Consider the following 26,076-nt stretch of genomic DNA (forward strand, 5'->3'; position numbering starts at 1 on the left):
AAAAACAAAAAAAATGAAAACAGAAAACAAAAAGCCCCACCGTCTCCATCACCACCTACCTACACATGAAACCCCAACACCTCATTCGCCCGATCCAACACCGCGCGCTGGCCAGGCAGCAGCCCCTCAACCGTACTGTCCCAAGCCTCCAACCCCCAAGCCCTCCTCCCCTCGCGCCCCGCCATCTCCGCCACCTGCTCGGCCGACGGGCGGCCGACGTGGCGGCTCTCGCCCTCGCCGCCGCCAAAGTCCGGGCTGGGCACGCCGCGGGTCCAGCAGTCGCGCTGGCGGGCGAGGTACGCGGCGTTGGCCTCGGTGAGCGGGCAGGCGGGGATGTACAGGACGGACGAGTCGGCGGCGCCGGCGTGGCGGCTGTCGACGGCGTGGATGCCGTCGCAGTGCCACGAGACGTAGTCGCCCGGCCGCACGCGCGGGACGTGCACCATGCTGCGCGCGAGGTCGAGGTGCGGGTGCAGCGCGGCGCGCAGCTCCTGGCCCTGGCCCGGCGTGGCGCCCTGCAGCCACGAGCTGGGCTGCGGCTGCTCGAGCCGCCAGTTGCGCGGGTCGAGGAAGGAGGGGTCGAAGACGTCGGACGCCGGGTCCGTGGGCCCCTTGGTGGGCGTGAAGAACGGCCGGAGGAGCATGTAGGCCGTGGCGCGCGACAGCAGCGGGTTGACCAGCAGCGTGCCCTCGAAGGGCCCCGTCTCGCTCATGCTCAGCCAGCCCTGGAACATGCGGAACATGCTGCACGCGCCCACGCCCTGGTACATGTCCGACACGACCGGCAGCCGCGAGCCGGCCTCCCACGGGTCGTACTCCTCCCACCGGCCCTCGAAGATCTTGTCGTACACGCCGCCGCGCCCGTAACCGTCCGGCTCCCACCGCTCGACCGAGCCGCCGTCGACGTGCGGGCCCAAAGCGAACCTGGCGTCGCCCGGGTGACGGATGCGCAGCCTGTCCGCGTACGCCGTGGGGTGCTGCATCGAAATCCGTGCATTCGGGTCTGCCGCGTGCCAAAACGACATCAAGTAGCGCTGCGCATTAAGCAAGTCCGGATGCGTTCGCGCCCGCATCTGCGGGCGTGACCAGTAGAGCTCGAAAACTTGAGGGTTGTCGGCAGGAAAGGCTAGTGGACGCCGGGTCAGCACAGCACCCAGTTGCACATGTGCATCGCTCAGAAGGAGAAACACAAAAGCCAATTGAGACTTACCCTTCGTATGCGGATTCTTCCTGACGTACTCCTCAATCTCATCTTTATACCCGCGCGCCTCCTTCTCCTCTACGACGCCCCGTACAACGGCGACGCCCCGTTTTCGATGCTCATCGACGAACTCGTGGCTGACGGTTCCGTTCACAATGTCTTTATACTGCACTTCGGGGACGATTTTGCTGCCCTGCTCGACGATATGCGGGATCTCGGTACGTAGGTCCTTCAACAAGCGCTCCCAAGACGCGCGAATCGCGTCCTCATGCCCTGCGATGAGGTTCTTCTTCAACGTAGCATAACGCGGCTCAAGAGGCGTGAATTCCTTCCCACTAAGCGAAGCGAATGCGTCTGAGATGTCGCCTGCGCGTTTCTGTGTCGAAGCAGGCGCAGTCGCGGCGGTGCGGGCGAGATGAAGGGCTGAGGGTAGAGACGTGTGCGCGCGCACGCGCGAAGTGTGGCGAAGTGTGGAGAGCATTGTGGAATCGAGGTATGAAGTGGGTCTCTCGAGAGGAGAGATTGCGTCTCACCCAGAGGAGGATGGAGCGAGGACGGGACGGCTGCAACGGCTGACTGCTACGCTGCGGTGGAAGCCAGAGGTGTGATTGACGAGGAGGGCATGGTTGCTGACGCTTGCGCTGGTTGGCCGCCCTTTATGCCGTGCCATGGTAAGAGGCGCTCCACAAAGATTGTCGAAGATGTGGAGAGGGCGGAATGCGGAGGAGGCGCGGAGCGGGTAGCTCTCGACGGCAACGGCGGGCGGGATGCGGTTTGGGGTAATTTCGGAAGAGGGCTAAACGTCGGTTGGTGGCTGGCCAGAGGGTGGGTTTCATTCGCTGACGTCGCTGGATGGAGGGGCAGAGGCGCGGGGCAGAGGCGCGGGGCAGCATCGTGCGACATTCTCCAGCATCGCGATCCCGGCCCGCCTCTCCCTCGACAGCCACCATGTGTTTGCTTCTGCATCCGGCAGAATCGATACCCGCCCGTCTACTGCCAGAGGCGACCGTGCCGTAGGAGCCGCCTTCAGCCTCTTCTTGCACCTTCCGTGTACCGAACAGGCAGTTCTACCATCACAAGACGGCGTCGGCGGCACGTCCTCCGTGGCTATATTGGAAGAAAAGAAGTGGAGAAGGCGCGCGACGAGGCTTAAGAAGAGCGCGACGCCCTACTAAACGTCTTCATCGTGTTCGCTCGTCTCTCAGCCGAGACCAATTCCCAAGATCTTTTCTCCGGACAGGACCGATTCGTTTTCGACACCTAGGGCTTTGCTGGGAAGAAAAGTAGTCATGACAGAGGCAGTTCTCCCGAAAGATTTCCTCTGGGGCTTCGCAACCGCAAGGTCCGCTCCCTCTCTCCCAACCCTCTGTTCCGTGAAGGTGCCGTCCTTGCGCTGGAGAGCAGAGAAAAGCCTACTCTCGGATACTTACTCCATCCAGCTACCAAATCGAGGGTGCACCCGAGGAAGATGGCCGCGGCCCCAGCATCTGGGACACCTTCTGCCGCAAGCCTGGCAAGATTGCCGACGGCAGCAGTGGCGACGTCGCCTGCGACTCGTACCACCGCACCGCTGAAGACATTGCTTTGTTGAAGCAAACCCGTACCAAATCCTACCGCTTCTCCCTCTCATGGTCCCGAATTATCCCTCTTGGCGGCCGCAACGATCCCATCAACGAGAAGGGTCTCCAGTTCTACGTGAAGTTGGCCGACGATCTGATTGCCGCGGGTATCGAGCCGCTGGTCACCTTGTTTCACTGGGACCTTCCGGACGGGTTGGAGAAGCGGTACGGCGGACTTCTGAACAAGGAGGAATTCGTGGCCGACTACACGAACTACGCGAGGGTTGTCTTTCAGGCCTTTGGAAGCAAGGTCAAGTACTGGATCACCTTCAATGAGCCTTGGTGCAGCTCCATCCTCGGCTACAGCACCGGCTTGTTTGCTCCAGGCAGGACGAGTGATAGAAACAAAAATCCCGAGGGAGACAGCTCGCGCGAGCCATGGATCGTGGGGCACAACCTGTTGCTTGCTCATGCCTCGGCAGTGAAGGTGTACAGAGAAGAATTCAAGGCCAAGGACGGTGGTCAAATTGGCATTACCCTAAACGGTAAGTTCAGGTTCCCAAAATAACTTCAAACACCACGGGAGGATTATTGCACTGGCAGGTGAGACGAACCTTGTGTTGTGGATCGTCGCCTGGACCTTCTATCGCCCGGGGCGATAGTGCGCCTATTTCCGGCGCACAATAGGCGGAAGCCGCGGGCCTATGCAAACCTAGTCTGGACAACATATCAGCCTAAGTTTTAGGTTTGATAGGCTTGTCTTGGCTTGCGTCCTGCAACATGTCCCGTCTCGTGGCGTGTGATGTGTGTGTGCAGATCGGCAGTTCTAATCCGTTGTAGGCGATTACATGTACCCATGGGACCCTGAGGACCCGCGTGATGTCGAAGCCGCCAATCGCAAGCATGAGTTCTCAATCTCCTGGTTCGCAGATCCTGTGTATTTCGGCAAGTACCCTGACAGCATGCGGAGGCAGCTAGGCGAGCGTCTGCCGGAATTCACTCCCGAGGAGGCTGCCCTTGTCAAAGGCAGCAATGACTTCTACGGCATGAACCATTATTGCGCAAACTACGTCAGGCACGTCGACGGGGAGCCGGATGCGAACGACTTCCTGGGGAATCTCGAGTGCCTTTTCTATAACAAGGAGGGGGAATGTGTCGGTCCCGAGACGCAGAGCCCGTGGCTCAGGCCGAACGCGTTGGGGTTCAGGAAGCTGCTCAAGTGGATAAGGTTCGTTTTCCCAAAAACTCGGTTGGCCCTGTTCCCGCGACGGGAGGGATGGTCAGTCGACGGGACTAACGCGGCTGTGACATCAGCGACCGGTACGACCGTCCTGCCATCTACGTGACGGAGAATGGGACGAGTCTGAAGGGAGAAAGCGAGCTGCCGCTGGAGCAGCTGCTGGAAGATGATTTCCGGGTCCAGTACTTCGATGATTACATCCATGCGCTCGCAGATGCGTACAGCAAGGACAACGTTGACGTTCGAGGCTACATGGCATGGTCCTTGATGGAGTAAGCAAGATTGCCCGGAAACGCACAGGGACATCCGGCGGGATTCCGCGCGATGCTGACGATATTTCCCCGCAGTAACTTCGAGTGGGCAGAGGGATACGAGACACGATTTGGCGTGTGCTACGTCGACTACGCAGGGGGGCAGAAGAGGTACCCCAAGAAGAGCGCCAGGGCCATTGGTGAGATCTTCGACGCACTGGTGAAGAAGGACTAGCTCGGGTGGCAGGTCGAGGCACCAGACGAGATTGCGAGCCAGGTTTGGGCGGAGGTCCCACCGGCAGGGCGGGAAAAGGGGCTATGCTGGCACGGCAGATGAGCGTAGCGCGATTTGACTGCCGTGCCGGGGAATTGACAAGCGTCCACGGAGGCTGAGACGCTGGGTTTCGCCGCGAGGCGGCGGCATGTGGATGGGGTCGTCAACGGCGTGGCATGACAGCGGCAGCAACGGTGGGCAAGCGCATCAGCCCTTGCTTATTCGTTAGCGAATATGGAATCTATCTGCTGGTCCCACGCCCCGCGCTCAGCTGCTTTGGTACCAGCGCAGAGCCGGTACTGTGCGATTGCCCGCGTGCGGGCTCGAAATAGGAGTAGTGCTGGCCGCCATCGGTCCTATTGCCGTGCTCCAGCTCGCACGCAGCTGCGTCTGGAAGCCGTTGGCTTGCTGGACACGTGCTAGATGGGCTGCTACGTGCGGCGTACGGCCGCAAGGGGCGGCAGGATCGCGCTGCGTGGCCACCCGGCGCTACCGTCGGGGTTTCTGACGACGCGCAGCTGGCTGGCTGCTCGCTACCGCAGTTGCGCAGGGCAGCCGGTGTGGCTGCAAGTGTGGGCGTGGGCGTGGGCGAGGTGTGGGCGAGGTGGTCCCTGGTCGATTGGCCGACCCCATTGAGCAAGGCTGAAACGCCCGTGCGCGCCAGCGGGGAGACGCCGAGGAGTCTCCGCCCCCGGGCAGTGAGCGGGCGCGGAGGAATCTCCGCCCGCCTCCGCTGCTGCGACGCCGGCATGGACCACCCACCCTGCGTGCTGCAGGAGCCGGCGTGCGGCGCGACGCAAGAGACATGTCACCTGTACGAGACGGTGCAGCCCTTGGGCCGCGGGGCGGGCTGCTGGCAGCGGAATGGGTGCTCCGCAGCAGGCTGGTGGTGGACTACCTAGGACCGTTGCTAGGAGGAGCTTGACCGCACGGGAGGGATTCGACGCGCTGCCGCCCCTCAGGTACGCCCGCGCTGCCTGCCACCCACCCCAGCTGGCCTAAGCCCTAAACCTCAGCAGCGTGCGTGCGCTACGGTGACGGTGGTGTGCGGCTGTGCCTCGACGAGGGTATGCATGCTTTTGCGCCGGACGCGCTTGACCAGCCCAGATGCTCCCTTCCCGAGCGCGCCGCCAGATCTGCACACCAGTTGCAGCCCAACGTCTGTCGCTGCAACAATATCGCAACACGAACACCGCCGTTTCAGGGTCCTTCTGCGCACACCGGTTGTGCTTCATGCGCAGCGCTGCAGGCCGCCGCCGTGGCCATGCACGCTCCTCCATGCCAGCAGCACGCCTCGCGGCGCGATGCGCGCATGAAGCATGAGGCCACATGGCTCGGATTGCCTTCGTCTGCCTCACCACGGGAGCATATCGCCCTTGGCGCGGCGGCAACCGCGTTAGGCGGGCGGAGGTGGTGTTTAGCTGTGGTGCTATTTGCATAGAGCGGGTTGCGCAATCCTGGGACGCACTGTCCAGCCATCCGTGAGCTGGTGTGCCAGACCAGGTCGTGCGAAGCGCCGAGCCCAGCCGACGCCCATGCGCCGCTGAAATCACCGAAAAAAAAAAATGGACGCACAGGGCAGCCGCTCTTCGTGAGGAAAGCTCAGCTGCACAGCAGATCGGCGGTGTCAAGCGGGCGATGACGACGGGCATCTGGGCATCGAAACTGGATCTTGGTCTTCCCTGCACCTCACCCCAGCTGCTCGAAACCTCTGCCTCCCATGAGGCATTTTCCGCCGCCTTCCCTGCGCTGCCCTGCCCACTGCCGGCCGCCTGCGCCAGTGCTCCCGCCCGCCCATGCTGCATCGAGTCCGCGATAGCGAGCGCGCTGCAATCAAGGCCATGCTTCGCCCAGTGCGCTGAAACGCGCGCGGCGGAGAGCGTCGTGACGGGATGCGTGGGCGGGTTTGCGCGTCTGATGGGCGGCCGCCATTGCCCTGCCACGCCCCTGCGTGTGCCGCTGGCCAGCGTGTGCGGCTCCGCTGTGCGGGCGCGGCGGCGGTGCTGGGCGGCCGACGTCCCGCTCCAGGGCCGCCCGAAACGGCAAGACGTCTGCGGCCAGCTGCAGGAAACATTCCTGCGCCCACGCTGTCCGCTCGTCAGCTCCCTCTGCCCCCGGCCGGGAATCGAGAACAAGTTTCCGCCGCGGGCGCGGCTGCTGAGCCCGCAGGCAGTCCGAGCCAACGAATCCACACGCCGCCCCCCCATCCATACTCGCGCCCGCCGCGCCGCCGTCGCACCCCCCGTGCCCCCGAGCATCGGCCTTGACCGGTGGCCGGCGGAGGAGCAGCCGGGAGGTTGACCGCAGCCGGCGGCATGCCTCTCAGCGCCAAGACGGCCGTTGGCGACAGTTCCTGGCGATCTGCACCGACACCAGACTCAGAATTTGCCGGCCGATGTCGAGGCTCATGGGCAGCCACGTGCGGCGCCGGCACATTTGCGCGCTGCCGACTAGGCCGGCCGGCCGCTGGGCTGCAGGCTAGGGACTGGCGCGGACAGGCCTGTGACGCGGTGCCCTGCGTGGGAAGCGAGCTGGTGGCGTGGGAGCGGGCGCCATTCGGGGCGTCCAGGTGTGCTGCCATGTGGCCGGCGCAGGGGTCTTCCACGGCAGTGGATGCGCCCGCGGCAGGCATTGGGCGCGGGGCTCTGTCGCGATCAGCTCGTCCAATTTGACGCGGACGGCAACGAAGGATCTGTGTCGGCGTCTGGCGGGCATGGCATGTCCCGTCATGCCCTCCGCACAGGCACCGGAGATCTGGACGCGCAGCTCTGGGGTGGTGCACCGGCGATTGGGCCGCTGCTGCTGCGTTGAAGCTGGCGATGCGAGCGCACACCGGCGGCCGCACTCCGTTCGCTGGCATCGAAACCTACGGCTTCCTCCCGGCGCCATGCCAAGCCCACGTCAAGCGTCTCGAAAGTTCGAAAGTGAAACCCCTTCCCCGCAAAGAGGCGCACGTGTGCCTACCATCGTCTTGGAATCCGAGGGGAGCGAGCGCGCGCAAGCCTCACTCGCATCGTAGAAGAGCCGGCGCCGGAGCGCCGCTGCGATCTGACCATAGGCGTAGCTGCGCCCTCACCTGATAGTCCTAGTCTTCCCAGGCCCTGGCCACATACCTGGTGCGGGCGGTGTCGATGGATCCTCACTGCCATTTCTCCTGATCTGCTATTGCAGAAACTTATCTGCAACCGTGGTGGCCCGGCTGCCAACTTTCGCCCGCCTACAAGTACCCAATATACGCACCGCTGGGCGCCCCCCACATACATCGCTCCCTCCCTCACCGCCGTCCCCGAGTGCGGAATGTCCATTACCACCGCCATTAGACCGCTACACAGTCCCGTCGAGTACCGGAGCCGCTATTCAATGAGTGCCCAGTCGAACCACAGCATCTCGTCCGTCAAGACGACGCCCTCGTACGAGGGCCAGTCGTCTGACGGCGACTCGAAGAAAAATTCGACGCCCACCCCCACGGGCTCCGCCAACGCCCAGCACCAGAACAATGCCGCCCAGCCCGGCGCCAAACGCCGCCCGTCGAGAGCGGGCACGCGCAGCGTCAGCACGCTGACGGCCGCCCAGCTGGAGCGCAAGAGGGCCAACGACCGTGAGGCCCAGCGGGCCATCCGCCAGCGCACCAAGGACCACATTGAGAGCCTGGAGAGACGGGTGGCCGAGCTCACCGCGCGGGAGCAGGCCAACGGACGCATCCACGAGATCATGCAGCGCAACGACGACCTCGAGCAAGAGAACGCCATCCTGCGGCAGCGCCTCAACCACGCCATGGCCGCCCTCGGCCAGGCGGGCTACGCGGAGAACAATGGTATGTTGCTGAGCCACGGCCCCATATACTCCCTCGCCGGACGGCACGACGCGCGTTGAGCATCGGCGGGGGAGAAAAAGCAAAATCGGCGGTTTGGCTGACAGTTCCGCGTTTTGCAGGCCTGCCAAGCGAGAGCGGCATCCTTGCAGCCAACGGCGCACCCTCGCCTAGCGACAGAATACACATCATGAACCAGCCCAGGCCGTCGTCGACTCCCACCGCCCGGAGCGTGCCCTCTGTCACGGGCGCCAGCGTGCCGAACGTGCCCTCGCAGGCCGACCAGTGGCATCATCCGCACGCGAATCCGCACGCGCATCCTGGATACAGCCCGGCAGCCACCACCTCCTCCACCGGAGCAGACTCCGCCCCCCCCGTCGACGTTGCCGCCCCGCCAGATGCCATGCGCTGGAGTCCCCACGGCCAGCATGTCAATGCCCCCGTTTCTGTCGCCGAGAGCAGCATGCACCCAGTAGACAACTCCGTGCCGCATTCCATGAGCTACGGCGGCTACGTGCTGGATGCCAGCGGACGTCCCGTGCAGTCCCAATACGAGGCCCAGAGCCAGCAAATGGGCTACAGCCATATCCCTGTGTCCAACGCTCCGCCGCATCCGCCTTCCTATCACGACCAGCGCCATCTTCCAGTCCAGATGCCGAACCCTCCCTCATCTTATTCGCAGTACCCCCAGCCCCAGAGCTACATCCCATCCTCGCACCATGGAGAGTCCATGATCCAACGATCGTCGATGGAGGGCCAGCACATGATGTACAGCATCCCGTCGAACGTGAAGCCGGAGCAATGAGTTTTTGGCCAGGGATGGAAATGTTTGGAAAGGAAAGGGACTTCGTCGCACACGCACCCAGCCGTTGCATCCTGCCGCGCCGCCAGGGCCACACGCTTGGGGAGGCGATTCTCAACGCTGGAAAATTTGCGGTGCTGCGCTCTGTTCAGGCACCGCTTCAGGCACCGGTCTCGGCTGAGTGCCGCACGCAGGCGCGAACGGATTGGGCACTCTAGCCGGGGTTTCAGTCGGTAGAGTGACCCTCCACGGCGCCCGCATGAACCGCACAACCGGCGTCAAGAGCGCGTCAGAAACGCGTCAAAGATAGGAGCTGTTTGTATCACCTAACAGTAATACGAAGGACCGCAATATCAACACCATTATTTCTTGCCGCCCTTAACCGTCGTCCTACGTCATCGCCTCGCGAAAACCGTTTTCTTAACACTTGGGGATAAGAACGCAATCCCAGGACCCCCAGGCGCTCTCGAGGGAAGTTACCGCGACTAAGACCATCAGGCCCCTCGGCAAATGACTCGTGGGATGTCCACTCTTCCAGACCCCGGTACCCTGATGAACGTCCCGCCGGTCCATGCTCCACGGCTTTGGATGGGAGGACCCGGCACGGCCCCAGCTGACCGTGGACCGTAGCTCCGGACCCCGGATCCCGACACTGACTCGGCTGCGTGTATCAGGACGATTTATGCACGTCCCGACCAGCGACATCTTTTTCCGTCTGTTGTCGGCGGATCTTGGCCAGGATCTCCGGATACTGCCGAGGGCGCAAATGCATCAGCCAATCGCTTTCCGTTGCGAGATCCGAGCGTGTGTCGACCTGGTGAAAGGTTGAAATTGCACTTCGCCCTGTACCTGCCCTCTCACCACCAGTGCACCACGTCCGCCAGCTTCGGCTGATCTGCCCCCGGGACACGAGAACGGGCCGAATGTGGGTGTGCGACATTCCGCAGGGGGCCTGGAAAGTGAGGGAATGGGAAGCGACATCCGCCGATGAGGCCTACTGTGAGGGCTGAAGAGAAGATCACTCACCCATTTCTCACCGACATCCGGGTGACTCCGGACTCGGTTCACCAACGTCGCCTCGCCCAGGTGGCCCCATCGTCCCTTCACAAAGGCAAAATCGACCTTATCGTCGCGCCTTTCGCGCTTCAAGGCCCGCACCGCCTCAGGCACGTCCATTTCTTCAAATCGCGCGTCATAGCTGACGCCCTGGAAAAACGGGATGCTGAAGCGGGGCCCTTCCCCGCAACGTGGACTCAAGACCCTGTGCGTCGTCGATGCACACACGCCCTGGGTGATGGCCTCGAGACCTTGGCCTATAACAACGACCAACGTGTTGGGCTTTGGCGGGCAGTCTATCCACTCTCCCGCCGCATTCAGCGCTTGCAGTCCGCGTTGCGGCGAAGCCTGCAGCAGGTAGGAGGTGAGCATGCTGTCTTTATGCGGGCCCACGCCCTGTCGCGCGATCTCGTCGTTGTCATCCACGTCCGGTGATGCTTCCGGGTACTTGACGACCTTCAGCTTGTGTTGTTGGTCGGCGTCGAAAAACCGGTCAAACGCGTCGGCGGGCAGACCGATTGCCTCGGCTATCAGCGACGTGAAGAAGGTGCTGATACCCGACATGGCCCGCATGTACTCCTCGAACACGGGTCGAAAGCGTGGCAGGTACTGCGGCGACGGCCATTGGTTCGGTGCCCGCATGTTGTAATAAAGGGGTGCATCCGGTCCTGGAAGGTCATGCGGCGTGGAGAGGTCGAGCTGCTCGCGATGGTCGGCGTGCATCGCCGTCGTCTCGTTGTCCAGCTACATGAAGCAATGGTCAGAACCGACACCGATCTTGGAGCCACACCAAACCGTAGCGACGACGGATCAGAAATCAGAAGCGAAGCGAAAAAAAAAAATAGAGGAAACAGGAACTGTCGGAAAACACGAGATCTTGCTCCTATCCATCTCAGCCCATCAGGAAGACTCAATTCGAGTTTGCGATACTTTAAGCCTGCATGGCTTTTCTTTTCTTCATCCAACCCTTTCTCCTGTACACGATTCGCCATTTCCTTTTTTACTTTACAAACTGTATATTTTCTCTTTTCGTACATTGTTGAATTGGGTCGCAAATAGACGGTGGAGTTTTGTTTTTTATCCTTTGAATGCGAAGATACCACAACAGCAGCTCGAAAACTCGTGTAACAACAACATATTAGACTTGAGACAAGCATGTTTTTAAGAGAAAGTGGACTTAGTATCGTCAACGACGACGAAGACATCAAATTATGAGAGACATCTGGCTACGTGTCGATGTCATACTTTTCCAAAGACGACAGCAACTGAAGTGAACCGTAACGCCAAGACGAATGCTTTGTGATCGACAACGAAGTTACGCATTTTGGCAACTTCAATGCGTTGGAAATGTCGTCATGGAGCAAGAAAAGCACGCAATCATATGCAAGCGAGCACGATAACAATCAACAACACCAACAGAAGAACGAAGGAGAAGAGGGACGAGGTTATCACAGCTTTGGAGAAACCAAACCAAAAAAAAAAAAGAACGAGGAACAAGGAACAAAGAACAGGGATCTCAGAAGCAAAAAGCAAAAAGGAAAAATCTGACAAAATAGACTCACCCTGCTCCACCCCAAGAAGCTCTTCTCGTTCTTCATCTCGATGCGCCGCTTCTCGGCGTCGGGCAGGGCGGCGAAGAAGGCGACGCCCTCGCTCACCGCGTCCGCGAGCAGCCGCGCCGGCAGCCCCGTCGCCACCGCCTCGTCCTCGTCCTCGCCCTCGCCCTCGTCCTCACCGGTGGTCACGTCGAGGTACAGGAAGCCGACGTCCAGCAGCGCCGCGCGCAATGCCGCGAGGAAGCGCGGCTTAGTCGCCGGGCTGCGGGCGTCCCGCAGCGCGAGGGTCGGGATCGCCGTGAAGGACGACGGCGACGGCGACGGCGGCGCCTCAGACGCCTCATCAGCCTGCGTTTCGGCCGTTGCGACGAGGGGGGTCATGCTGGCTTGTTTTCCTTTTTTTTTTTTTTTTAGGTTTGCTAGTTGGGTTTATTTTTGTCGCTGCTTGGGCTGGTTCGTTGGGCTTAAGCGATAAGGGGGAAGGAAGGAAGGAAGGAAGGAAGGAAGGAAGAGAGGGGTGGGTAGGTGCGCTACGTTGGGGGGAAGGAAGCTTTGGGTAGAAACGGCGTGCGTGGTGTGTGCTTGGTGTGTGCGTGGTGCGTATTGTGGAAGGAGCCTTGATGCGGAGGTGGATGATGCTAGCAGACTTGCCGGATCTAGGGCGGGGGTGTCGTGTCGTAGGGCGAATCCGCGGCGCTACTGGCCGCCCGCCGGCGCCGCACCGCACTGCCAAGACCGACCGTGGTGATTGTTCCTTTGGTAAAACTGTGATGCGCCCTATTTTGCTATCTGGAAATTAACGGCAATCCGAGCATCTCGGGAAGTGGGAGGATCCGACGGGATGAGGCAAGCGAGTCAAACGGGAGGAGCCGGTGTGGAGGGTGTGCGTATTCATTGCAAGCGTTGTTGGCCTGACCATATTAAGAAGAGACAAGAAGCTTTGTCGCCTGCCTAAACACCACCAGATGCCTTATGGAAATTGGATGTCGCAACACTGTTAAGGGCACAAGCGCCACGATAAATTAGAGGCGTGGTCAGAGCTCTGCCTTGCCCTTCCTTTAACAACCTCTAGCGTCGTCGTATATTATTGCCAGGCCTTAGGTTCAACGGCTTGTGCCAGTAGCGCCAGATTGTCTTTTTTTTTATTCCCGCCGTTTCCAATTTTCTGAGACGCGCAGTGGCGTTCACGCGTGCCTAAGACTTCAGTGCCCGTTCAGTTCCCCAAGTATCAATTTGTCTGATAGTGCTAATTTTGGCAATTGAGAATCGCAGATGGTACGACCACAAGGCGAAACGAAATTGAAGAAGGAGAGCTGAAACTTGGAACTGTAGCTTGGTGGAGAATGGAGAATGCCGAATGCAAGCCTGGAAAGGGAAAAACCTGGCTTCCTGGCCGTTCGGAAAACGTAGGGTCAAAGGGCCGTTGCTTGGTCGTAATAAGTCGTGCCGATCGTTTTCTGCCCGACGATTATTGCTGACTGTCCCAATGAGGGTGGTCCCGTGCGATGGCAATAATCGGCTCTCCGCTGATGTAAACGGTGGACCTGGGCTGACATCTGTAGCTGGTCTTTCTTCATCGGGATGGTGTGCAGCACGCGCCTCTCCCGTGCGGCACCTCTTCCTTCTTCCACCCTCCTCGCGCGATCAACGCTCTGGATGGCCGGAACCCTTCTCCTTACTCATGCGCAGTCCCTGCAGCCCATCTCCACAACCCGTGTATTCCCTGTCTGACAGCCAGGCTAGGCTGAAAAGAGGGGCGGAGCGGAGCAGGGGGAAAGCCGCATCGTGCTCGGAAACGTCGCGGCAGGCTAGTCGCTGCGCATGTAGTAGACGAAGGCGCCGAGGGCGACAGTCTTGACGAGAAGCACGCAGAGGGAAGAGATGAGTGGGATGAGCAGCATGACTCGGGGGTTGTTGCTTTGACAGAGGGTGGCAGGTGGCCTGGGACGGACCGGTGACAAGGTGGTGGTGGGGGATATTGTAGGTGGTTATTGGAAGCAGATCGCAGCAGTGCTCTGGGACAGCGGGTTCACGCGTCGCGTCGACGGACTTTTTGAATGCTGCTAACCTACAGCTTTGCGTTGACTGCTACGTCGCGAGCGCAGCCAGTTTCCCAGGGAGCTGCAGCATTCCCGCGCCAGCTGCTGGGAAGCCAGCACAACCAGCCCTGCGAGGCGGGCTCAGGCAGGCTCAGGCGGGCGGGGTTCCAGCACGTGAGAGCGAGTGGCAGGTGAGCCAGGGACGAGGCGAGGCGAGGCGAGCTGAGGTTGCGCTGCGCTGCGTATGTGGCGTCGGCGCCGGTTGGTGCTGTCTGCTGCTCCAGGCGCGTGATGGGCTGGGGAGGTGCCTGTACTGTGTAGCAGGTCGTCGTCCGCTAGGCAGGGGTCCGGCTGCGCCATCACTATTTGGGCGCACTGGACAGTCGGCGTCGCTGCATCTCTCACCGACACCATGGACTGGGGTTCGCGCACGCCCAGGTGACCTCAGCCGGCGCCAGTCGCATGCCGCCCACCTGCACATCGCGCTGGACGCCGATGCTTTCGTGCCCGCGCCGGCTGTGGCCTAGTGTGTGGTGCGCTGTTGCGGAGGCTGACCGCTTCGCCTGTCCTCACTCCTCAGTCGCCGCTCGGGATGCTCGCGATCGAACGGCAGTCGACCTGTCCGGTACGCGCGTCGCGGGAGCCGTGTGTTGCGGGGCACGGCCAAGACTTATTTGTCAGGACGACTAGCTGCGACGGAGGTATCTACGCCGCACCACTATAGGCACAACCATCATGTAGGCCTAGTCTTCTACAGAGCTGGCGCGCTCCGCCGCGGCGCACGTGCTCAAGCCCAGCTGGACGTTCAAACCCCCACACGGTCCGTTCGTTGCCTCGTGAAGAGCTCGGCTTCGCGCAGGCGTATCGCACAAGCGTATCGCACAAGCGTATCGCACAAGCTTGTAGGCGTCGAACCACGCTCGCTCTATTGTATGCTTAGCCTGGACCTAACGACGAGGGCGCTACCGGCTGCAAGGGGCCTAGCAGGCCGACCATCTTGCTCCCCTCCGCGATCCTCTACACTTGCACCCCGATCCCTGAGACGTTCGCTTGCTGCTACATCGCGCGCCGCCCTGATGCAAGAACGCCCATTCCATACGAAGGAAAAAAACCGTCAGTGCTGATGAGCGCCCGCTTGTTGTTTCCCCAAAGGTGCCCCCCTCAACGCCCAGAAAGGAAAGAAAAATCTCCGTTCCGCAGAGAAACGCCGTTGTCGTCCGTGTTTTTCCCCGTCCTCTTCGCAGCCCACTGGGCCGTGCTATTGCACACAAACTTGATTCTGCCGCGGTCGTGCGTACTGCCCGGGCAGCAGAACCTCTGTCCATGCAACCGCGGCCGCAGCAGCTGAACCCCACCTGTGCCGCACGGCTGCTGCTCGGGGTAGGCCGTTTTGCTAGCGCTCACGCGTAGGGCGCGAGGCGTTGGTGCGCGCTTGGCTGCTCCCCGAACTTCTCCCACGCCTTTTGCCAAGCCAGATAGTCGGGGTTCGTGGTGCCGCCGAGACCTGCAGTGGCAGAGTGTCAACGGTTTTGTAACTCTTCTGTGTTTCCGAGACACGGGCTGAGGCAGCTACTCACGCGATGCATCGGGGTGGGCCTTCGCCTGCTTGACCAGCTTGGGCGCCTGCTGAATGGGTGACTTGCGGGTGGTAGTCTGGATCGCGGGACCAATGGCGCGACGGCCTGCAGTAGCGGGGGAGGGTGAGCTCATGGTTGCGCGCAGTTTGAGGAAGGCGTTCGAGAGCCAGGTCATGGTTGGCGTATGTCAAATCAATGTTGATTGGGTGAGGCAGGCTGGCGTTGAGGCTGTCTTCTGTAGGTCTGTACTGTTCGTGATGCTAGCCGGAAGTACGTTGCAGGATGAGGTTCAGGTTCCAACCTTTGGCAACTTCAGAACTACCGCGACGCTGCCCGAATAGGCATGCAAGCAGCTGCCTTCCACGAAAACATTGTGGCTGCTATGACGTATCCACCCGACCCGAGACTTACCTAGGTAGCAAATGCAGGCAGTGTGTTCAAAAGGTGAAAGAGCAAACCGCCCCGAGGTATCCATATGATTGCCCTGGAAAGTGCTATAAACTCGTAATCATCGTGAAGTCCAGCCACGCTTACCATTAAAGTGGCTGTATAAGAAAAGGCCAGGAAACAACGCGTAGTCCAGCCGTCGAGTTGCCTTTACAACTATGCACTTCCATCATCGCTTCTCGTTGATATACTGACCCTGCAGTGCCTGCCCTGCCAGAGGCTCACCAACCCCAGAGCTTCCACTCTGCGGGACGGCGTTGCCAAATCCAACGACACCACCAGGCGCATCAGAGCCAGCGCCTGGCTGGCCTTGGCCAAGGTTATCATTGACCACGCCAGTCCGAGCTGCACCGTAGGCCTCAGCCTTCTTCGCGTCCTCGGGCGGAATGTCACCGCCATCACCACCGCCCACGACAACTTCACCGCCTCCCTTGACTTTACCAACAACCATGCCCTTGGCCACCGACTTCAGCACCGCGCGACGTGAGACACCCGTCACATCAATGTAGACGAGGCCAACGTTCTTGACGCCGCCCGCCAATTCTGCAGTGAGGTTTCCTGCATCCTGGCCATACTTGTGCCCGACCATTTGCGAAGCTGCCGCACCACTGGACGAGAGCAGCTTCTTCCCGCCGTACTCAAGTCCGTCAGCGACGGTGGAGAAGGCAATCATGGACTTGTTGAGGAATCCCGGCTTGTAGTTCTCTCCCTTCTCTTTGCCTTTGCCTCGCCCAGAGAGCGATGCGCCGATGTTCTGCGCGTACTTGGTAGCTTGACCCACGGTCTTCGCGGATATGGTGGCAGCAGAATGCGTGAGCTCGTGTATTTTCCTCACGTGGTCATGCGTGGCCGGCTTGAATGTGACAGGCTTCTGGTTCGGCTTGGTCTTCTGGGTGAAGGTGCTCGCTCCAGACGTCATGGCGTCGCTCAGGTACGTGGAGCCAGTGACAATCAAGCGCGATGCAGCAGCGGCGTTTTGCACCAAAGACGAGTTCTTGTAGGCGGGGTGCCGGGCCATGCGCAAGTATTCCTCGGAGATGGGGCGTACATCGACATGTTTGCCGTCTTGACTGATTTCCACCTCGACGGGATCTTGGCGATGGTCAGCAAAAGGTTTTGAATACTTCCCCGCGAGAATCTCACTCTTCGAGCCGGGCTTCAGCCTCGGGTCTTCGTCAATCGAAGCTCCGTCTGCAAGCTCGCCCACGACGCTTCCGTTCTCCTCGTCGATGAGGACAATTTGTCCATGCTGGCCCTTGCCGGTGCCCTCGACATAACCTTCACCGGGCTTGTACGCAGCGGGATTGTATGCGGGAGCAAGACCGCCCTTCTCGCCCTTCTCGGTGCGCGGGGCCTGCGCGCGCTCAAGGAAGGCGGTGCATTGTGCCAAAATTGTCTCAAACGTGTCGACATCCTCCTGAAGTACACCCTGGCCGAGCGGCGGGAACTCAATGCGCGTGAATGCGCCGCTGTCGGGGCCAAGATCCCAGCGCGGGATCAGATAGCTGCTGGGCGGCTGGTGGTAGATCTGCGTGGTCGCGGGAAGGGGGAGGTCGAGCTCGGGCGGCAGGTTCAGATGAAGGTAAAAGTCCTCCTCTGGCGACTCGTTGGCGGTGCGCGCGGCGGGATCGGCGAAGGGGCTGGTGGTGGGCACCATCAGCAGCGACAGCGTCTGTGGGCCCGATGGCGTCAGAGAATCCTCCTCGCCATTCTGAATGTGGTAGGCTTTGATCCCGGGGATGGAGTAGAGTAAGCGCGGGTCGTTGTGGCTAGCCATGGCGTCTGTGTCCGTGGGGCAACGAGCGTGGTCAAGAGCGGCTGTCGACGGCGGTGCTGGCTTCAGATTCTCCCGGCGCTGGGCTGATATATCGCAAATTTGCAGGGAAAGGGGATATCTTGAAGCGTACGTTGCTTCCAAGACTGGAGGCGTTGAACACAGCCACGCTTCATCCCTACGTCACGCCGGCGCGCTTATTGTCTGGCTGGGCGGGCGCGCCCCCCACGCCGCGGGCGGTAGCTCCTGCATTTGGCCCAGACGAGTAAAGCTTCCGTCGACCGGGTCCAGCTTTGTCGCCACATGTGGCAGTGCATGTGGCGCACCAGCTCACCTGCCCGCCCAGCGGCCGCGCTTCTCGCCTTCCTTTACCGCTGAGGCCGACCAAGACTGACTGTCGGGTGGGGCTCTCTGTTTGACTTTTCTCCCCGGACAACCGTTGCGCTCAGCCGTCGCCGACTCTTCGCGGTTCCACGCCTCTCTAGCCTCCCAGCCACGCCGTACAACGCTTGTGTAACGCTCGCCATCGCTTCATCAAGGTATCACCCGCTAGCGGATCCAGGGCACTTTGCCCATCGCATGCCCCGCTCACGTCGCATGCAGCTGCAACCGTCCCCGACTCTGGCCAACAGCCAGCCACCTTTCAAGATTCCGTTCCCCAAGAGCCAATCAGCTCCTTTCCGTCCGCTCTGCCTGGCTGCCGATCTGGAGCCAGCGCAGGCCTTCCCGTTCAACACGTCCCCGACGCAAGAACTAGTTTCCGGACAGGAGCCACACCCACACTCGGGATGGTGGAGTCACACACTCGAGTCCGACCCTCCCTCGTCGGCCCTGTCCGGAAGGTTGCGCGCGTTCTGCGCCGCAACCTCCCCCCGCTGAACTTCATCACCCTGCACTATGCATATTTTTTCTTCACCTGCCTCTTGTCTGCTGTCATCTTCTGGGGTGCTTCCACGCCCGCCAGGAGCGTCAGCTTCACCGACTCGCTCTTCCTCTGCGTCAGCGCCATGACGCTGGCTGGTCTCAATACCGTCAACCTCTCTAGTTTGAACACCTTCCAGCAGGTCCTCCTCTTCTTGTTGATCATGGCCGGCTCCGCCATCTTCGTCTCTGCATTTGTAGTGCACGTCCGGCGAAAGGCGTTCGAGGCCAAGATTTACAAAGTAGTCGCAGAACAAAAGCGACAAAGGCACAGGTTCTCTTTGAGTAGGCCTCGATCAAGGCGTTCCTCGCGTAGCCGTCTACGTTCTGCGGTGGCTAATCAGAAGCAGCCCGATGCGGCCATTGTCAGGGCGACGGAGAATGACGGCGTTGCTGTCGTCGGTCAGGATATACCCCAGATCGTGGAAGAGAAGCCAGGCCCGGACGACGTGGTTCCAAAAGAGACGCATGGCCAGAACGGTGCTCCGAGTAAGGATGACCACGTGAGCTTCGGCCCTGACGCTTTTCTGGACACGAGTCGTGAGCCGCGGTCACGGCGCCACAGCCACAGGCTGCTGAACATGCAAGGGGTTGGAGCGCGCTCCAACGCCAGCTTGCATCGGCGCCACAGTTTTGGTGGCCAGGACTCGATTTATACATCGCGATCTCAGCCTACTGAGCACGACGACGATGACGACATCAAGAAGGCTCTGAAAGAGCATCCCTCACAGATGTTTCCCCCGGCGGACTTTGCAGGCTCCATCGGACGAAACTCCCAGTTCCATCATCTGACTGAGGAAGAACGAGAGGCTCTTGGCGGTGCTGAGTACAAGGCCATTAAAGTCTTATGCATAATTGTGCCGCTGTACTTTATTCTCTGGCAACTGCTGGCTTGTATTGGCATCGGCGCATACATTGCCTTGAACAGGTCTGACACCGCTCTACGGAATGGACTTAACCCTTGGTGAGTGAGGAGCAATGTTTTCTAGCATGTGTGCCGCGCAGTTCCATGTTTCTTTACAGTTTCACTCTACGTTGAGGACTCGAACGATTGACTGATTCTGCACAGGTGGGTTGGTGCTTTTAATGCCGTCTCCGCATTCAACAATTCGGGGATGAGTCTGCTCGACGCTAACATGACGGCATTCCAAACAGCTTACTACATGCTACTCACCATGGGCGTGCTCATTCTTGCCGGCAACACGTGTTATCCGGTTTTCCTTCGCCTCATTGTCTGGTCTATGCAGAAAGCGTTGCCTGCAACTGAGCGATGGGATGATTTGCGTCATACGCTCCAGTTTCTACTTGATCATCCGAGGCGGTGCTACACTAATCTTTTCCCGTCGCAGCACACATGGTGGCTTTTGCTGTCTGTCATTACTCTCAACGCAATTGACTGGGCTGCGTTTGAAGTGCTCAACATTGGGAACAAAGCAATCAGCGACCTGCCGACAGCAGCAGAGATCATCGATGGCTTGTTTCAAGCTCTGGCTGTGCGGTCCGGTGGCTTCTACGTGGTCCCAATCACGTCGGTTCGGATCAGCCTGCAGGTTTTGTATGTCATCATGATGTATATATCGGTGTATCCGGTTGTTATCACGATGCGCAATTCCAACGTCTACGAGGAACGCAGCTTGGGCATCTATGCCGATGACCCGCATCTGAACGCGTTGGACGAGATGCGTGATGAGAAGCCGTCATTCTTTGGCTTCGTCAAGGAACGCTTCCTCGGGCCCAAGGGAGAAGAGCAAACAAAATCGTACTTCCTGCGGCAGCAGCTGCAGGCGCAGCTGGCGCACGATCTGTGGTGGCTTGTCTTGGCCGTCTTCGTGATCATGATCATGGAAGGCAGCCAGTTCGAGCGCGATCCGGTCAACTTTTCGGTGTTCAACGTCATCTTCGAGACGGTCAGCGGATATGGCTGCGTGGGTGTCTCGACGGGGGTGACGTACGACGCGTTCAGTTTTTCGGGCAGCTGGCACACGCTCAGCAAGCTCGTACTTTGCGTGGTCATGCTCCGAGGTAGACACAGAGGCCTCCCGGTGGCGATTGACAAGGCGGTGCTGCTGCCGAACGAGGCACAGTACCAGGCCGAAGAGGAGGACGCACAGCTCCGCATGGAGAGGACTGCGACTAGGCGCGACATTGTTTGACGGCAGCTCGTCGACGGTTGGCTACTATAAATATCACCAAATCGCATGTATATATGTACATACAAAGGGGAAGGAGGGGAGGTGAGTTGGTTGTTGGGGTGACTGGTGGAGGTTGTGGGGAGGCTGACTACTCGGTATAGCGGCGTTGTATAGCAAACAAGCTGGTTGGAGTCAGTGGCTAAGCAGCCGCTCCAGTCGTGCAGTGCATATGCAATGGTGCGATCCCTGTGCCAATCGCACACCCCTGGGGCCGATCTCGACATGGCCTGTTGTGTCGACATCCAGGCGAGCAGTTTCCTGAGTCGTCGTCTCAGCAGATGCCCGAGCGCGTCAGCAGAAGGCATGTCATGCACGTTGGCTCTTCGCGATTCAGACAAATCCGATCCGTGGCCCTGCCTTGACGACTCGGGCCTCAAGCAGGGCCCAAGAACCCGTCACGTCGGCACCCAGGTCCTGACGGCGTATTTCCGATACCCTGTTGTAAATCCGGCTGGATGATCTTTTCCGCTGCCTGGCCCTGGCGCTTCCGCCGACGGGCAGCGGAAAGACTGAGTTTGCTGCTGCATCTGACAGAGGCGTCGAGCGCAGATCCTGAGCGGGAGCAGTCCGGGAGCAGCCTGTGAAGGTTCAAGGTTGTGTAACCGCCCTTGAGTCATGTTGGAGGACTAGCTGCAAGCACCACCCGCTCCCGCTCCGCCCCTCTTTCCGCTCCCCTCTATCCCGCTCCTGGTTACTGTGTGTTGCGCTGAGTGACGTCGCTGGCCTGTCTGCTGCGACCTGCTACGACCTGCTACGACCTGACTATACGCAACCCGCCTGTCGCCATCACATCCGCCACCGCTAAACCACTCCCGACAGCGTAAAACCATGTCTATCAGCTGTAAGCCCCACCGACCAACCCTCTCCCGCCTTTTTCCTATTGGCCTCGCCGCCCGCATTTCCTCGGCCCGGATAAAGACAGCAGCACCATCCCGACCGAACCGTCGGCCGTCAAACGGCCCGCCGTATCATGACATCACATCCGCCTCTCTACTTTGTTTCCCATCCCAACGTCACCCCTTTCCTTTTTCGTTCCTCCTCGCACCGCTGACTCCCCATCAAAAAACCGGACACAGCCTACATCAACACCACCTTCACCGTCACCTTCACCAAACCGTTGCCCACCAGCCGTACTGACAACAATGACGTCTCGACCCGAGACGCCGCCATCGCCCTCCTCCACGACCACCCGAGCGTACTCACGCTGAACCCGCTGGTCGTGCGGTACGAGCGCGTCGCCGTCGACAGCAACGCAGACGCCGCGGCGGCGGCGGCGGCGGCATCAAGCCCGCCACGCGCGGCCAGCTCGTCGCCCCGCGAAACCTACCTCGTGTGGGACTCGATCTCGTACATCCCCGGCACGCACCTGTGGGACGGCGAGCTCGGGTTCCGCGCCGAGTTCGAGGACACGCCGGACGGCACCACGGCGGCGGTGGTGGCGCCGCTGGGGTTCCGGAGCCGTGTCGAGTGGAGGATCGTGAGGGACGACGGTGGTGGTGATGGCGGCGCCGGCGCCGGTTGGAGGGCCGAGGAGAGCGTGACGGCGGCTTGTCCGTGGGGGTTGCGCTGGTTTGTCGAGGGCACCATGAGGAGGGCGCATGAGGTCATCATGGGGCGGTTTGTGCAGAGGGTTGGAGAGGCGGTTGGGGCGTCGCGAGGCCTGGAGGGGTGAAGCGGGATGAGCGGGCGAGTGGGGGGACGTGGGTTGATGAGGGAGGGCGCTTCGGGAGGTCGGGGGATATGGTCGGCATGAGGTAGGTAGGTAGCGCTGTTCGGTCGGTTCTAACGAGAGTGGGAGAGCGAGTGGTATTGCAGGTCCGGTACCCCATCAGAGGAGCCGTCTCTGCCATATCTCGTGCCGGCGATCCAGTCTATCAAAGTGAAATGAAGGAATTTCCACAGAATCGATGATCAATCACCCGAACTTGGACTAATCACCAAAGTATTTGGATTTAGGATGTTTAAGGTATGTTGGAGACCTAGCCCTTGGATACTTGATATCCTATTCGGATTCCCATATCAGGAAATCGGCCTTTGTGGCCGCTCGTTTACCTGCCCTGGTTATTGTTACCGTTGTTCCCGCCCTGCCCGTTACCGCCGCCATTGTTCTGACCTTGACCGGTATTGTTGTTGTTGCTGCTACGGCCCGGCAGGAAATCACGGAATGGAATACCGCCTGGCGGATATCTGGGTGTTTCACCGTGGCGCGGGTCCTGAAACGCGTCTATTAATTCTGTTCCTTCCGGGTTTTCACTGCATTTGGCACCTACATATGAGGGGCCGCTCTTGTCTTTGTGATGCCACTGGTTACCGCTCATTGTGTAGTAGGTTGGTGAAGATCGGATGTAGTGTTGTTCAGTATCTGAGGACTGGTCCCGTTCGACGATTACTTGTATGTTGATCTCTGTGCGATATGCTGTGAGTTTTGAGTTGGGGGCCCACTAGGACTATTTATATATACATTCCGTATGGTTATTCACAGCATCGGAGTGATCTTGCGGTGCAAAAAGCACCATCATGGTGCTATTAAAGACCCAGAAGGTGGGTTGTCTTTCTATTCCGTCTTTGTAGCCCATTTACCTGATGTGCAGATCAGTGTTCGGTATGACAACTATCAACAAAGGTCTACGGGGCATATGGTGTTATTCTACACGTCTGGTTTGCAAGGATGTTCCGATGATACGAGAAACTGAAAGAAAACACACTCACAAGGCAGAAGCCCTTATCTTTGGGCGGAACTCAGATGAACCTGAGTCAACACTTCCAAATGCCGACTCCAGTACAAAGCACGAACTCACGTGCAGCAGAAGCTCCAGCATGGAAAGGTAAAGAAGTAGCCCGAATCCGCACGCCATTCGATCCTTCAAGCATAGACGGATAACGTCTATGATCGTTGTTTCTCCGTTACAAGCCCGCTCCACCTGGACGACAACGCATTGCACGCTCACACATCAAAAGTTCCACTTAGGTCGAGACATGAAGAGGTGCTTGTGCAACGTCAGAGTAACGCTTCTGATATCGAAAACTGCTCCGAGGAGAATCAGCATGTTACTAGTAGAAATGATTCGTTCTCCATCAAGTGAGCAAAAGCTGCCGTTACAAGTATTAGGAGGCGAAGCACGCATCACTTGCATAGGCGAATTGCGCGCCAGAAGAGCCATCTCCTCCCCGTCATTGCTATCAAGGAAAAAGCGATAACCAGTCATCAACGCTATTGCGTGTCGAATTCCCATGAAGAAAATCCAAGCAAGAAAAGTATACACGTAATAGCGAGGGAGCAGAGATTCGTGCCGTTCGATGGCTGATTCCGAAACGGGAAGAATTTTAAAAAGAGGAAAAGCCAAAAGGTATATCACCTCCTCGTTCAAGCAATCGATACCATTCTCCCCAAACGCTCCCTCGTTCTATCCTGCAGCTCATCTTTTCATCCCACGCATCCAGCTTATGAACCATTGAGGAGATACTCCACCGCGCCTTGCACGCTACCACCGCTCCTCCTCAATGCCTGGATGTTCCTCTCGAACTCGTAAAATCCCATGTCATTCAACTGCCTCAACTGATCCGCGTAACGCTCCTCCGGCGGCCGATTATCCGGAGGTGCCTGGGGAAAGCCGGCGCCGCCGGCGCCGCCGAACAAGCCGGCAAAGGGGTTAACGGCGCCCGCATCGCCACCTGGAGCGCCTGTGTTCCCCTCAGCACCAGGAGGACCGAGACCGAGCAGTTGCATCGTTGCGCGCATCGCCTCAGGATTTTGCATCAAGTTCTGTGCAGCGGTCTGGATGGGATCTGCTTGGCCGCCGGGAGCGGCGCCGGCGCCGACGGCGCCGAAGAGGTTGCCGAAGGGATTCGCCGGAGGCGCACCCTGACCTTGGCCTTCTTGGTTCTGCCCGGGGGCTTGCGCGCCGGTGGGAGGGGGGCCGAAGAGAGCAGCGAAGGGGTTACCTGCTGCACCGCCTGCACCTGCGCCGGCAGGGTTGCCAAACATGGCGAAAGGGTTGGGCGGAGGACTTGTAGGACCGGTGGTGTTGGGCTGATTCGGTGTCTCCGTGGCGCCTTCGCCAGTCGTTGTGCTGGCCGTGCTGTTGTCTGCGTTCTGACCTTGAGGAGTGGTGTTGGTGACACCAGGCGCCGGGAATGAGCTGTTGCCGCCTCCGGGGCCGCCCAGACCGCCAAAGGAGCGCGCCATCTGCATTTGTTGCCTTATTACCTCCGGATCTGTGAGCATACGGCGAAAAGCAGGATTATCGAACATCTGCTGCATCATGGGGTTGTTGCGGAACATGGGGCTGTTGCGGATCTGCTGGATGACGATGGGGTTATTCATCGCCTCGGTCATGAGCTGGAGGGTGTTGGGGTCGTCGAGCTGGCGCAGCAGCTGATCAGGGTCGGGCGGCGCGCCCATCTGTCTGTACGTTAGCTACAGCATCGCACATGACAGCGAGAATGGGGGCGAGACTCACCCCACCGTCAGGACCAAACGCGCCGGCACCAGGAAGGCCCATCATACCGGCGTAACGGGCGCCGGTGAGGCCGGCCAGAGGATCGTTCCCGGTACCAGTGGCAAAGCTGGTTGGGACGTTGCTCCTGGGGGCGCCGGCGCCGGGGACAGCAGCAGCGGAGCCTTGGCTGGTGGGGTTCTGGCGCGCATTGCTCGCTGCGCTCTTCACAAGATGTATCGTGTTGCCATCCTTGATCTTAGTGGAGTCGAGAGTGTCGTGGTCCTTGAGAACGCGGCCCGAGTAGATCAGACGCTGGCGGTCGGCAGGCGTATCGGCGTATTCGGAGGCTGCGAGCTTCGCCTTCAAGTCGCCGACGGTGGTGGTGCGCGGCAGGCTCAGAGTGTACTTGGCGTCGTTGGAGGACTTGACGTTGAAGGTCACGTACTCGTCCGACTGGCCGGCGTCGTCGGCCATTGTTGCGGGTGAGGTGGTGTTGGGGTTGAGGTTGGGTGGGCGGAGGGGTGGCGGCAAGCGATGTGACGCAGGCAATGATGACAGGCGCTTGGCCGGTGCGCTGCGCGGCTACAGAGACCGAAGGGGAAGGCGCGGCGATGCGGCGGCGGCGTGTCCAGAGCCAGGCAGCGGGGCAGGCGATTGACGGGCTGGGAGCAGGGAGTGCGCTCAGGAGGGAACCGGAAAGCGTGAGGTCGTGGGGCTGAGCTCTGGAGGCTTCCATTGAGGCTTCCGTGCTTCCATGCAGAGCGCGCGAGCACGGCCCCGGGCGCCGAGTCCGCCCGCACGCCGCGCTGCGCTGGTCTGCTGGGCCCTGCCGAGCGCCTCTGGGCCGCCCAACGCTGATGTTCCAGCCGGCGTCATTGGCGACCTGGCGCTTGAGCCTCGTTTCGGGCTGACCCCCCAACCTCGGCAGCTGCTCGTG

At 60.1% G+C, this 26,076-nt stretch overlaps 9 protein-coding genes across 9 annotated transcripts; 4 read left to right on the plus strand and 5 right to left on the minus strand.

Annotated features, from left to right (window-relative positions):
* Nucleotides 1-59: 59 nt before the first annotated feature.
* On the minus strand, nt 60-1,682 carry BKCO1_1500088 (uncharacterized protein; the record flags this gene model as incomplete). The annotated part of the gene is made up of 2 exons (XM_020271350.1): nt 60-1,126; nt 1,211-1,682. The coding sequence occupies 2 exons, from the start codon at nt 1,680-1,682 to the stop codon at nt 60-62; spliced, it is 1,539 nt and encodes a 512-aa protein (XP_020131957.1).
* Nucleotides 1,683-2,490: 808 nt separating this feature from the next.
* BKCO1_1500089 (glycoside hydrolase family 1 protein) lies at nt 2,491-4,486 on the plus strand (the record flags this gene model as incomplete). Its single annotated transcript, XM_020271351.1, has 5 exons — nt 2,491-2,543; nt 2,641-3,305; nt 3,601-3,988; nt 4,075-4,272; nt 4,348-4,486. The coding sequence occupies 5 exons, from the start codon at nt 2,491-2,493 to the stop codon at nt 4,484-4,486; spliced, it is 1,443 nt and encodes a 480-aa protein (XP_020131956.1).
* A 3,336-nt stretch (nt 4,487-7,822) lies between these two features.
* Nucleotides 7,823-9,141, plus strand: BKCO1_1500090 (bzip transcription; the record flags this gene model as incomplete). The annotated part of the gene is made up of 2 exons (XM_020271353.1): nt 7,823-8,339; nt 8,459-9,141. The coding sequence occupies 2 exons, from the start codon at nt 7,823-7,825 to the stop codon at nt 9,139-9,141; spliced, it is 1,200 nt and encodes a 399-aa protein (XP_020132040.1).
* Nucleotides 9,142-9,808: 667 nt separating this feature from the next.
* On the minus strand, nt 9,809-12,131 carry BKCO1_1500091 (naringenin 3-dioxygenase; the record flags this gene model as incomplete). The annotated part of the gene is made up of 3 exons (XM_020271354.1): nt 9,809-9,889; nt 10,165-10,938; nt 11,757-12,131. 3 exons carry the CDS (start codon nt 12,129-12,131, stop codon nt 9,809-9,811), a joined length of 1,230 nt encoding a protein of 409 aa, XP_020132041.1.
* Nucleotides 12,132-15,189: 3,058 nt separating this feature from the next.
* BKCO1_1500092 (uncharacterized protein) lies at nt 15,190-15,541 on the minus strand (the record flags this gene model as incomplete). The annotated part of the gene is made up of 2 exons (XM_020271355.1): nt 15,190-15,293; nt 15,367-15,541. The coding sequence occupies 2 exons, from the start codon at nt 15,539-15,541 to the stop codon at nt 15,190-15,192; spliced, it is 279 nt and encodes a 92-aa protein (XP_020132038.1).
* Nucleotides 15,542-15,982: 441 nt separating this feature from the next.
* On the minus strand, nt 15,983-17,590 carry BKCO1_1500093 (protein spg20; the record flags this gene model as incomplete). The annotated part of the gene is made up of 2 exons (XM_020271356.1): nt 15,983-16,905; nt 16,957-17,590. 2 exons carry the CDS (start codon nt 17,588-17,590, stop codon nt 15,983-15,985), a joined length of 1,557 nt encoding a protein of 518 aa, XP_020132039.1.
* A 785-nt stretch (nt 17,591-18,375) lies between these two features.
* On the plus strand, nt 18,376-20,661 carry BKCO1_1500094 (cation transporter; the record flags this gene model as incomplete). The annotated part of the gene is made up of 2 exons (XM_020271357.1): nt 18,376-19,472; nt 19,578-20,661. 2 exons carry the CDS (start codon nt 18,376-18,378, stop codon nt 20,659-20,661), a joined length of 2,181 nt encoding a protein of 726 aa, XP_020132044.1.
* An 867-nt stretch (nt 20,662-21,528) lies between these two features.
* BKCO1_1500095 (uncharacterized protein) lies at nt 21,529-22,372 on the plus strand (the record flags this gene model as incomplete). Its single annotated transcript, XM_020271358.1, has 2 exons — nt 21,529-21,541; nt 21,777-22,372. 2 exons carry the CDS (start codon nt 21,529-21,531, stop codon nt 22,370-22,372), a joined length of 609 nt encoding a protein of 202 aa, XP_020132045.1.
* Nucleotides 22,373-24,142: 1,770 nt separating this feature from the next.
* BKCO1_1500096 (ubiquitin-like protein) lies at nt 24,143-25,613 on the minus strand (the record flags this gene model as incomplete). Its single annotated transcript, XM_020271359.1, has 2 exons — nt 24,143-25,102; nt 25,161-25,613. 2 exons carry the CDS (start codon nt 25,611-25,613, stop codon nt 24,143-24,145), a joined length of 1,413 nt encoding a protein of 470 aa, XP_020132042.1.
* Nucleotides 25,614-26,076: the final 463 nt, after the last annotated feature.

The sequence above is a fragment of the Diplodia corticola genome (genome assembly GCF_001883845.1).
Source record: "Diplodia corticola strain CBS 112549 chromosome Unknown scaffold15, whole genome shotgun sequence".
Taxonomy (NCBI): domain Eukaryota; kingdom Fungi; phylum Ascomycota; class Dothideomycetes; order Botryosphaeriales; family Botryosphaeriaceae; genus Diplodia; species Diplodia corticola.